Here is a 12,000-nt window from a genome sequence, read left to right as displayed (position 1 = left end):
GCATCTATTTTAAAATATTTAGCAGCCCATATTATAGGACTTTACAGACATGAAATGCTCAAAGCAGGAGATGCACAGACCAAAAGCAGATTTGAGAATATGCAGGACCAGGGAAGAGGGGTCACAGGGAGCCGGGGCCTGGTTTCCATTGGAGTGACACAAAACTCTGCAACTGGATAGTGGAGATGGCCGCACGACACGGTGAATGTCATTAAATGCCATGGAATCGCGATCACGCACTTGAGCATGGTAGATTGTATATTCTGTATATTTTACCACCATTTTTTTAAAGTCAGTTTTAAATAAATAAACAAATAAACTATTTCAAAAGTATAAGTTCACCGCCCGTCAGAGGTCATAGTACCAATCGGAATGGACTGGCCCAGGCTTCTGCTGGGTCTTAGAGATGTCCCCAGAGTCCCAGGGAAGGGGCGGGGGCCTCTGTGGCTGGCGGGCATGCAGAGCAGTTCCTGGGGAAGTCTGTCAATCTTAATGGCACTTGGGAGGTTCCAACTGAAGTGAGTCTCACCTGGCGCGGAGTTTCCAGGACAAGTCAAAGACAAACGCAAAGGCCATGTGAGACGCCCCTGTGCCCCCTCCCGCTCCCAGCCCACCTCTGAGTCCAGCCCTTGATGCTTTAGCCAGTTCTGCAGAGGTGCAGGCCGGCCACCCCCATCTTGCCTCAGCCCTGCCGTCTGTCCTGAGGATTCTCTGGCACCGCGGCCTGGGGTGCCTGCCGCACCGCGGTGGGTACAGATGTTAACACCCGTGTGTGAGCAGCGGCCACGGGAGAGGAGCAGGTGGATAATGCCTCCCTTCCTGGGGATGACTCTGGGACTCTCTCTCTGGCTCCCTGGAGGGTCCTCAGCAGACTTGAGTTCCGGTTGCCCAACGTGGGCAGTCGCTCCTTCACACCTTTCACCTTACCCATTTCGCTCTTCCCAGCTCCTGGCCCCTTTCCCCTGGGAACACCTGCAAGCCCCTGAGCCACGCTCTGCCCCTCCCAGAGCCCCGCCCTCCTCACAGACCCTCCCCTCCCTGCAGAAGTACGTGCAGGATGTCCTGCAAGATCAGCTGGCCGAGACTGTGTACCGAGCCCTGAAGGAGCAAGGGGGCCACATTTACGTGTGTGGAGATGTCACCATGGCCGCCGATGTCCTCAAAGCCGTCCAGCGCATCATGGCCCAGCAGGGGAAGCTCTCGGAGGAGGATGCCGGAGTATTCATCAGCAGGCTGAGGGTGAGTGAGCGGCAGGCTGGCGTCTGGGTCCCTGGTCTCGCATCCTTCTCGTCTCTTCTTCCCGCCCCACCTGTCGATAATTTGGGGAGCTGTGATGACATGTCACTTTTGCACTTAAGATTGAGAGTAGAGGTTATAAGGAGTCCCAAACCCTGATCGAGAAAGGAGGTAGGATGGCTGGGCATGCAGGTGCATGTAGTAAATATGGTTGAGAACTGTCAGGTGTGGAAATAGCGAGTGTGGACCTCTAGTTAGTTATATAGAAATGAACTCAACCCAATTTTCTCTGCCCCCAGAACCAAGCTGCAAAACTGCCCTCTCTGCAGTTGTACAGGTAGAGCACTGAACAAAAAGATCTGTCCAAGGGAGAGACAGAGGTCTGAAAGCCACCCCAGGCTTAGCTGTCTAAACCATGCACCTTGGCATGGAGCTGCGTGTACCCTGAAGGAAGGATCATTTCCTGACACACCCAAAGTTCGGGCAGAGACTGGTGATGGCTCAATCAGCAAAGTCCTAACCATGTAACCAACCTCCCCAAATCCAACACAGTCCCAGACCCCTGCAGATCGTTAGGTGTGATCCCCTCCTTTCCCTTGCTTTCCTAAATGAGCTGTGATCGACAGGTTTATGGAAGAAGCCCTTGCTCTAAATCTGATGCTAAACCCCAGGGAGATTTTAAAAAAAGAGTTTTGGATGGCGTGTGTCTGAGCAGAGCTGCGGAGCTGCCCTATCCTCGTCTCTCTGCCCTGATCCTCCCGCACGCTGTCCTGGGTTCCCCGGGACTCCGTAGGATACAGTTGAAAACCCTTCCCAACTAAACACAGACCCGCTCTACAGGTGGGTCCAGGGAGACTGGACCAGCACAGGGGCCTGGCGGGCTGCACACGCCCCCGGCCACTGCCCCCCCTCAGCATCCAGATGGTTTTGCCTCCCGCCCCTGACTGCCCACCCTGCCAGAGGCACTCCCATGGCTTCCAAAATCCTTGCCTCCCCAGGGGTCCCCACTCTGGGCAGCTGTGGGGGTGTACCCTGGTGGCTTCCCAGCCACTTTTACTCCTCTCGACCCACTGATCTCCCCGCCCTGGGACATTTCCCATGGACCCCTGCCTTGCCCAGGTCTGAATTTGCAGGAACAGGTTAGAGGGAGGAGAGGGGAGGACGGTGAGCTTCCCGCTTGGCTTGGTCACTCTGGGTTCCACGTCTGCCCAGCTGTGGCCCCATTTCCGCATGGCAACACCAGCGTTCCACTGGACTAGAGTGGCCCCCTGCCCTCGAGGTAGAGTCTCGCTGACACAGAGCCTTGGAGATCAGAGGTTCCCTGGGGACACGCGGCTCAGCCTGGTGTCTCTAGGAACCGTCCGTCTCCTTTGGGTACATTCCACTCGGAGGTATCCATCCTATCTATGCCCTTGGCAAGCCTTTGTCTGGCATCTGAGGGCCGTTCCCTGGTGGTTTCTGTCCCCTAGGATGACAACCGGTACCATGAGGATATCTTTGGAGTCACCCTGAGAACCTACGAAGTGACCAACCGCCTTAGATCTGAGTCCATTGCCTTCATTGAAGAGAGCAAAAAAGAGACAGATGAGTACGTCGGCCCCGCCCCGGAGGGGTAGGCTGTGTCTTCTCTTCTGTCCCGTGGACAGGGATGGCTGATTTGCCCACCATGGGGTCCCTGGGCCAGCAGCACACTGCCACCCTCTGGGGACCTGTTAGAAATGCAATTCCCGCGCTGCCCCAGACCTGCTCTGTGTGCAGTTAGGGACCTGGGGCACCACCGCGGTCAGTCCAGGGAGGTCTGATGCCTTAGCGGCATCTGTCTGGGGTACTCTCACTCTGCACCAGGTTGACGGTGGCTTTCTCCTCAGTGCAATTTCAACTGCTAGAATGTTGGCAGGTTGACTCACCCCCTAGAAATGGCTGGAAACACAGAAGGGGGTGATGTCTCACCCTGTAACCTCACCTTAACTCCGGGACACGGCAGCCTCGTGGCAATCTCTCTGCCCCATGCCCTCCCCGCACCCCGGCCACGTGCCCTGACACAGGCAGGAATCCAGCCGTCCCAGAGCACAAGGGCACACTCACACTCGGTTCTTACACTCGGCAATTTTACTGTTTGCTCTTTGAAGCGAGGCACCTGTCTCCAGACATACTTTGTGCCCACTCGGCTCACATGACGGCCTTTAAGATCACGCCCTCCTCACAGCTAGCTGGGTGCCATGGCACACACGCCTGTCATCCCAGGGGCTCAGGAGGCTGAGGCAGGAGGATCTCGAATTCAAAGCCAGCCTCCGCCACTTAGCAAGGCGCTCAGCAACTCAGTGAGACCCTGTCTCTAAATAAAAAAAATTTTAAAAGGGCTGGGGATATGGCTCAGTGGTCGAGTGCCTCTGAGTTCAATCCCTGGTTCAAAAAAAAAAAAAAAAAAACAAAATCCTTCTGGGTTCCATCCCCAGTACCAAAGTAAAATAAATTTTTTAAAAAAAATTTTTAAAGAGGTGGGGACGTCGCTTAGTGGTAGAGCGCTTGCCTGGCATGTGTGAGGCCCTGGGTTCGACCCTCAGTACAGCAAAAAATAAATAAATGAATGATTGTAAAAGATCACACCTTCCTTGATTGTCAGAAGTCCCTGGGTGGCTTCCCCCAGCTCGGGTGACACTAATGCCCGCCCTCCTCTGCTCCCACAGGGTCTTCAGCTCCTAAGTGGATTCTCCAGCCTAGAGGGGCAGCAGGCGGCCACCCCAAGTGCTGCACAGGGGCGGCTGCGGGCTTCCGACGGGCGCACACACGGCTGCTCCTTTCCTCCAGGACCCCCGGGTCCCCGCTCTGCCTCTCGTCCTGTTGCTGTGTCCTGGTGTCCTCCTCTGGGTTCCTGCCCCCCCCCCAGTGGCTTCCTCGACTCCCCCGGGTCTGCTCCTTGAGTTTTTCCTGCCGCGACGCGACGCCTTCGTACCCTGCGGTGGCTCTCCTGAAACCACGCCTCACTGCTGTCCTGCCGATGAGGACGAGGGCAGACCGCGGGTGCATGAAACCACCGGATCGTGGCCACTGCTCCTCTCGGGTCTGTCTTCTGCTGTCCCCTGGGAAGGCTGCAGGTTCTGGACAGAAGCCTTCTGAGCTGGTCCCTCTGGAGTCCCCCCTCCTTTCTCACGATCCCCGTTTTGGTCGTGTGTGTGACGTGCGCCGGACGGGCCCGGGTCTCCGTCTGTCCTCTTGCCCGTGCAAGCCTGTCCATCTGAGACCTGCGTCCACTGCCTTCGTGAAAGACCCTTGGTGCCAAGAAACGTCCCCCGGGCCCACGTTGAATCCTCGTGTGTCTGTAATTGAGGGTCTGCACTGACGTCCCTTAAAACACTCTGAGGCTCCCCAAAGAAGGGTTGGGGAATGAGGAGGGGGCTGTGGTGGTGGAGGGGACAATCTCCCCATGAAATGGCAAGTCGTGGATTCGATGATGCATCTGGATTCTGAGGCCAGTCGGTGGAGTCCTTACCATACCACCAATGGCTTGGGCAGACCCCTCCCCAAGCCCACCTACCCCAGCCCAGCATTGCCCTGGCCTCAGTCATCCAGCCCTTCCCAGGGATCCCATCCTGCGGATCCTGCTGGACATACCGTCTTCCCACTTGGCTGATACGGATGAGTCGCTTGTCCTAAGTTTCCCCGAATCAAATTGCTACCGACCTGAAAGGGACGAAGGGGTGGAGCCTAACGTTTCACAGCGTGGGCGTTCTGTCAAAGGAGAATACGGTGGTCATTATTTTCTTTTTCCTCCAAATGGGGCTTGCGGCTTTACCTTAGGATAAAAAATTCGTGGCGAGGTCAGTTAAAAGGGATCCGAGTGGACGGAGGCCCCCTATGGATTTTTCTCTAGGAATCCTGGGGCTTTCCGCTTTCTAAAATTGGCCTCCGGATTATTGAACCTACCGAAATGATTTTTGGCAAATAAATAATACCTTCCACTCGGATCCAAAAATAATAAAAGTAAAACAACTGGGTAGCCAAGTCTCCGGCAGGAATCAGAGCAGGTGGCCTGCAGACTTTGCCCCCTTGGAGGGAATGCGGAGGGAGGTCCCTCCCACACTCAAGTGCTAAAATCAATGTCAGGCAGCGTCCAAATCCCATGACCCCCCCCACCTCACCCTCCAGGGTCCAGCGGTGGTCCATTCTAGCCTTCTGTCATGTTGGTTTTGTTTTGTCCCACAGAAGAACTCTGTCCCCTTGAGGTCCTATGCAGGACATTGCCTTCCTGATGCTCAGTGTAGAGGGTGGACAGAGAGAAAGTACCACCGTGGCCCACGGGGAAGGGCTTTACAGGTGGGGTATCAAGACCCCAAGGATCTTGAAAGGACAAGCCACAGCTCATCTTCGCCCACCGTCCCCGGCAGCCCCCATGGGTGTCCCTGGCATCTGGAGTTCGTCCCAGTGCTAATCTCTCCCGCCTCCGGTTAATCCCAGGTTTTCCGGTTCAGGCTTCCACGGACGCAGAAACTCAGCCCTTGGTGTCCCGTAGCCACTCTTTCCCACCTGGAGGGAAGCCAGCTCCAACCTCCTCAGTCCTGCCAGCATGATGCTGGGCTCCTAGTAGCTTTTCTCCCAGGCACTTTTTAAATGGTTTTTCCAACCCTTTGAACCCTTGGGGACACTTTCTAAGATGTCTCTAGTTCCCCAGGACCGAATGATTAGGTCAACCTCCATCAAAGAGGAATCCATCACCACTTCCCTCTCCAAACCAAGTTTCCGCTGCTGAATGGGGAGCGCTTAGTGTGTGCCGGGCACCTGCCGCCTGTACACCCCTCCCCTTCTAGAAGCCGGGGACAGATGGAAACATCTTTTCGTTTTGTCAGAGAGTCCAGAGAAATAATCATATAACCAGCATTCATCCTTCTGCCCAAGCAGAACTTCTTTTTTTTTTTTTTTTTTTAACCTCAGACACAAACAGCTTCATAACTCCCCATTAGAGGACAGGAGACCAAGCTGATGTGTTTTTCTCCTGGGTGGAGATTTCCCACCCCAGAGAGCCCCACCCTCCTGCTTAGCCTGGGGAAGAGGCAGCGACCACTGTGGGTTGAGCTCCGATCCAGGGTGGGCGGATGCTGCCCCCTGCTGGCGGCATCTAGTTCAGTCCCCAGAACCAACCACAGGAGCAAGACACAGGTTAGCAATGGGTAAACCCCTACCCAGGGAGGGGTCCCTTTATTTGCCTCTCCCTGCTAAACTGGTAGCTCTGACCACAACCCACCTCCCAAAAGTGGGTTTGTCCAGGAAGCTCATGAGCTAGTCCTGAAACAGGGACACAGGCACCTCAGACTGTACCGTCCCCACTGTGACCACAGCTGCACACCTCGTGTGGGGAAGAACACCGTTGAGCCCCCTGGGAGGAGAGAGGCCCTTCCTTGGTGTCCTGGGTGGGTGACAGCCAGGCGTTCTGTTTTGGTTTGGTTTGGTTTTGGGGTTTTTGTTGTTATTTTTTAAGGGGAAACACTGAAGATCCACCAAAACGGAGTTTTAGAACAGACCTGGGTCCCTTTTTAAGCAGGTGGCCATGGTGACTTGACCTTTCCATGTCTGTAGATCCTCCTGTCCAACAAGGAGATAGATCCTGAGACGATGCCCAGTAACGGCACCCGGCCCAAACGCCCACGAATTTTGATTTCTCACTTATTGGTACCACGCCTGGCCTCCCCGGGGTGTGGAAGGTGTCTGCAGAGACTAGCAGAGTGTGGCTGCTGCCCTGCAGAAGGCTGGAATCCGGTGGGCAGGGAGATGCCCTCAGGATGGACATGCGTGTCTGGGGCATGGGGGGTGCGTAGGATTTCACCATGGACAATGGAAGACGAGTGGCCGCAGGGGGAGGAGGAGGAGTCCAAGGCAGGCGAAGGCAGGGGGTGGGGGATGCTTCGGGGCTGGTTTGGAGGCAGAGCCAGGTAGAACTGCTGAGGGGGAACCCTGGGACGGTGGCCAGGACCAGATAGCAGGGCTTAGACGGTGCCTAGTAGGTGACAGAGAGGTCCTTACGGGTGTCTTTCCCAAAGGGAAATGAAGGTGATTGGAATCATGTTGCCAGAGAAGGTTCTGACCACAGGCTAGAGTGTGCAGGGCTGAACCGCGGACGGACAGTTGCTGTCACTAGGGCGTGAGCCAGACAGGAGGCAGCAGTAATGATACACAGAGTCCAGGGGCTGAACCAGCAGGACCGTATGCCCTTTGGACAATGAAGATTTTTTAAAAAATTGGAGCTGTGAAAAGGTCGGGCTCCCAGGGAAGGTGAGTTTGCAGCCTTGACCCGATGGCCAGCTCTCTGCAGGTCAACAGTGAGCCCTTCCAAGGTCCAACAGGGTCCAGATGCGCACAATGAAAACGGACTCTTAACTGGAGATGCTGGCCTAGGAACGGAGGCTCCTCCTGCCAAACGCTCTGAGCAGCCACCTGCTTTGGGCTTCCAAGGAGGTCAGGTTTTGCCCTAAGCCCACAACAAGGCAGTGCTGTTCTGACCTATATTGGGGGGCAAATGGTTCCTGCCGGGGCGGGCAAGCTAGCTGCCTGCCCCACTCCACAGCCCCCGCCCACCCGCAGTGCAGCCGTGGGGCACAGTGGGCTCCGGGGTTGGGTTTCAGTCCAGCTGCGGTTCCTGAGTGGTTCCACCTCACTTCCCGGGTCTCCAGCAAGAAGTCTTGCCCCCAAGCCTCTAGCCAAAACATCAAGTCGCCCAGGACTGCCAGCAGGAGTCTTCCCCAGGTCTCCAGGATCGAATGTCCCCTTGGGCTCCAAAATTCAAGGCCAGGAGCCGGGATGGGAGCTGGCCACCTCCCAAGGACTCGCCACCAATGGTCCCCGTCATGTGGATTTGGCTTTCAGGAGTGACGCTGGTCTGGTCCCCTCTCCTCTCACTGGCCCCTCTGCAGCCCACCCCCAGTCCCCACCTGGTGGACAGAGGACCCAAGCAGTCATCATTTTCCCCCAGACCCTCTGTGACTCCAGCATGGGGATCTGATAGCCTTCAGTGTCTGTTCCCCGTGGAGCATCCCAAATCTCCAATCCAGATGCCTCCAAGTCCAAAACTTTGGGCACCCACACCGCAATTTATGCACAAAACTATTAGAAATATTGTATAAAGCCACTCTCAGGCCATGCATATGAGGGGTATATGAAATCTAAATGAGTTTCCTATTTAGACTTGGTCCCACCCCCCCCAAGATATCTCATTATGTATATGCAAATATTTCCAAATTTTTTTTTTAATCCAGAATCCAAAACACCCCTGGTCCCAAGGACTTCACCTAAGGGGCATGCAACCTGTAATACTGGCAAGGGAGATGGTCCAAGTTTACATGCCTTAGCGTATTTATGAGTTCGTTTTGTCCCTGGAAATATCTAAATGGTTCTGGTCAAGCAGGCACATCTAATTCAGTGATGAGCATGGTGGCCTTGGCAGGCAGGGGACAATGCCTTGGCATGCTGCTTCCTGAAGTCTTTTCGACAACGACTCCATACATGCAAGTGCCCAGATTTGGCTTCGAACCTCCCAGAGACTCTAGTCCTGAGGCCATGAACCTCAGCATTATCGGTGTTTGGGGCTCGGCCATTTTTTATCTCGGTGGCATCCCGGGCGTCATAGGATGTTGAGTAGCATTGGTGACATGCACCCAAAAGTTGCTGATATCCATCTCCTGCCAATCGTGAGAACCAAATGGGTCATTGCACAGTGTTCATTGTCCCCTGGGCAGGCAGCGTCTTGCACCCCTTGGGCTGAGAACCACGGCTCCTGGACATTGGGGACAACAGGATGCCTACCAGCCACCCCAGGCCTTCCCATTACAGACCTCTTGGAGAAGGTCATCATCCACTGCCAAACCGAGATTGAAGGACTTACACAGCTTCACGAGCCCCCCGCTGCACCAGAAAGATGGGGGGGCTCTGTTTTGCTAAGATGCTCCGTCCTGGGTGTCCGTTCTAACAAAGCCCCTGGTAGCCTGGTGCAGTCTTGCGCTGGCTCTGAGGTCCCCTTGTGCTCCCCGTCATTTTTGTCACTGTGTTGTGGTTGTGACTGTCATTACCCACTCCAGGCTCACGGGTGGTTTTCTACAAGGACCAGAGAGCTGGACGGGTCATCGTAGGTGTACACTCTGTACCCGTAGGTGTCCACTCTGGGCCTGGGGAGGCTGGGGAGGTGGCCGGAGCTGGGGTCCCCTCTCACACACACACACACACACACACACACACACACACACGCTGTCAGGAACTCAGATGCCCCTACCTCTGAGCTCTCAATGCTGCTAACCTGCCCCGTGTCCTGTGTGCTCGCCCCAGCACTTTCCTCAAGGACCGACGCCCACCCCGTGCCCTTTGCGAGTTCGGCGCATGCTCTTCTTCTGTATAGTTCTCATCTTCCAATTTTATGGGATGTAACAGAAGTCTACATCTGCCTGTTTGCATTATGGTTAAAATATTAAAAAAGTGGACTCGACTCGGCCGGCTCTTGTCTTCTCTGTGGCTTGTGCTGGGAACATCTCACGCCTCTGCCCGATGGGAGGGCGCCCTCACAGGCTGGGTGCCCCCGGGCAGCGGGCTCTGAGGCAGGGCTGGCAGGAGGCTGGTAAAGGGGGGCTACCGGACTAGGGAAGGGAAGGGGTGGGAGTCCAGCCGGTCAGTGGGGAAACCTCAACCAAAGCCTCTGCCAAGATGGCATCTAGAGGGTGTCCCGATTTGGGACTAAAGAGCCGTGTTTTATACCCTCCATCCCTGCTGCAGAGGGGTAGACTAGAGGCAACCGGAGAGGGAACATGGCCATTTGGACCCTGTGGGCCTTTTGACAGCTATCCCCATTTCCCAACTATCAAAACCACTTTAGACATTCGGCTTTTTAAATTACAAGATAACTTCCCCCAGCCGGGTGCGGTGGTGCACACCTGTAATCCCAGAGACTCGGGAGGCTGAGGCAGGAGGATCCTGAGGTCAAAGCCAGCCTCGGCAAAAGCGAAGCCCTAAGCAACTTGGTGAGATAAAATAAAATACAGAACAGGGCTGGGGATGTGGCTCAGTGTTCGAGTGCCCCTGAATTCAATCCCCAGTAACCCCCCCCACACACACCCAGAAACCCCCAATTAGACACCCATCCCTGAGCCTCATGTCCAAGGTCCTGTTCAAGATGAAGATCAGAGACAGAGCCAAGTCAGGGACCTCTTTCCAGTATTAGCTTGCTGTATTAGCTCATTTGCCAGTTATAGTGGTATAATCACCCGAGCTACTTAGGAGGCTGAGGCAGGAGGATTGTAAGTTAGAGGTCAGCCTCAGCTATTTGCAAAACCCTGTCTCAAAACAAAAGATAAAAAGGGCTGGGGGTGTAGCCAAGTGGTAGAGCACTACCACTAACAGAACGAAAAAATATACACACACATATATATATTAGCTAATTAAAATGATGGGGAACAGTCATAAAAAGCCAGTCTTCACACAAATGCTTTGGCCTCATATCATTCCCAGTCATGCTTAAGGATGAGGATAAGGTCAGAGAAATTCATCAGCATGTTGCTCTTCCAGACTTGACTGCATTCTCCCCAGTAAAAGCCTGGGAGACTGAGACAGAGGGGAATCAGATAGCTTGTACCAGTTCAATATCTAATAAATGTCTGTTTCAGCCCAAGAAACTGCATTCTTGTGCGTCATCCACGCTGCTAAGACACCCAGACTGTTTTGATTCAAATCCCAGCTCCTGCACTTCTTAACTGTGCAGCTTTGGATTAAATTACCCAATGTCTCTGTTCCTCCCTTCCTTCAGCATAAAGCAGGTGGTGGCTGTTGGGACTGCATCGGTTTGTGATAGGAATAAATGAGATAATACTCCAATACACTGAGATGGAATGCAATAGAATGGAAAAATAAACAGGTCCAAACTCCTAATTTCCTCCGCTTTTTTTTTCTTCTAGAAGTTTAAGCATCCAGCCCCGAGTTCCTCTGGACTTTTCAGACCATTTGCTGTCACAGGTCACCTCTATAAAGAGGCAGTTCCTGCACCCTTCTCCCCCTCCTGACCTTGAGCCCTGGTGCAGGGGAAGACCTGCTCCCCCCACGATTCCCACACACACTGGGATTTGGGCAGGACCAACCTCGGAGCCCAGATAGGCCCCCTCCGACTAGATGTCTTCTGTTGCCTGGCAACCAGGTGAAAATTTTAAGTTTACATCAAAACAGAACCTTCCCAAGCACAGATCACAGGAGAAGGGGGTGGGGGACCAGGGTGGGGTGGGGAGGGGCACGGAGATTAAAGGACTTTAAGCCACAGCAGCTTGATCAAGCACACAGGCTTCGCTGTCAGTCATAGAGTAAAAATGTATTTATTGTTTTCTTTTTTTCCATCGAACCCTTCGCAATGTGGCCCAGAAAATGAAAACAGGAGGGTATTGGCCATCGGGTGGATCAATGTAGTGTTGAACCCACATCAGCAAAAGGAAGCCTCTTTACAGAGGGCCCTCGGGAGGAGAGGGTGGCTCCTCTTCCTCGTGCCATAGCATGCAGCCGAGTAAAGCACCGTGGGAGAAAGTCTCAGGACAGACCATTAGCTTGAAGGAGGCCCCATGCTCTTCCCTGTAGCATGAATTCAGCATTATGCCTTGTGCAATGGAATCTCTCTTGTTGAACAAGTTTTGAGAAAAGTCACCACTGGAAATGCAGTTTTCCACTGAAAGCTTTTGGCCCCATCTCTGTGGAGACACCTCTTCCTCTTTCCTCCAAGGTGGAGGAATTGCCTTCCTTGAAAAGCACAGAAGT

The 12,000-nt window shown here is 54.2% G+C and overlaps 1 protein-coding gene across 5 annotated transcripts in view; it reads left to right on the top strand.

Annotated features, from left to right (window-relative positions):
• Nos1 (nitric oxide synthase 1) overlaps positions 1-9,700 on the top strand; it is a 142,905-nt gene extending 133,205 nt beyond the window's left edge. For 4 of the 5 annotated variants that reach the window (XM_078039109.1, XM_078039113.1, XM_078039110.1 and 1 more), the window contains 3 exons: positions 1,045-1,239; positions 2,706-2,848; positions 3,924-9,700. In XM_078039109.1, coding sequence (XP_077895235.1) covers positions 1,045-1,239; positions 2,706-2,848; positions 3,924-3,939 — 354 coding nt within the window. In that variant the 3' untranslated portion in view covers positions 3,940-9,700. The remainder of the gene's footprint in view (positions 1-1,044; positions 1,240-2,705; positions 2,849-3,923) is intronic. The other variant, XM_078039112.1, reaches the window with a different exon arrangement.
• Positions 9,701-12,000: the final 2,300 nt, after the last annotated feature.

The sequence above is a fragment of the Ictidomys tridecemlineatus genome, chromosome 2, assembly GCF_052094955.1.
Source record: "Ictidomys tridecemlineatus isolate mIctTri1 chromosome 2, mIctTri1.hap1, whole genome shotgun sequence".
Classification (NCBI taxonomy): domain Eukaryota; kingdom Metazoa; phylum Chordata; class Mammalia; order Rodentia; family Sciuridae; genus Ictidomys; species Ictidomys tridecemlineatus.
The sequence above is the reverse complement of the archived record's forward strand: the minus strand, read 5'-3'. Positions and strand labels throughout refer to the sequence as shown.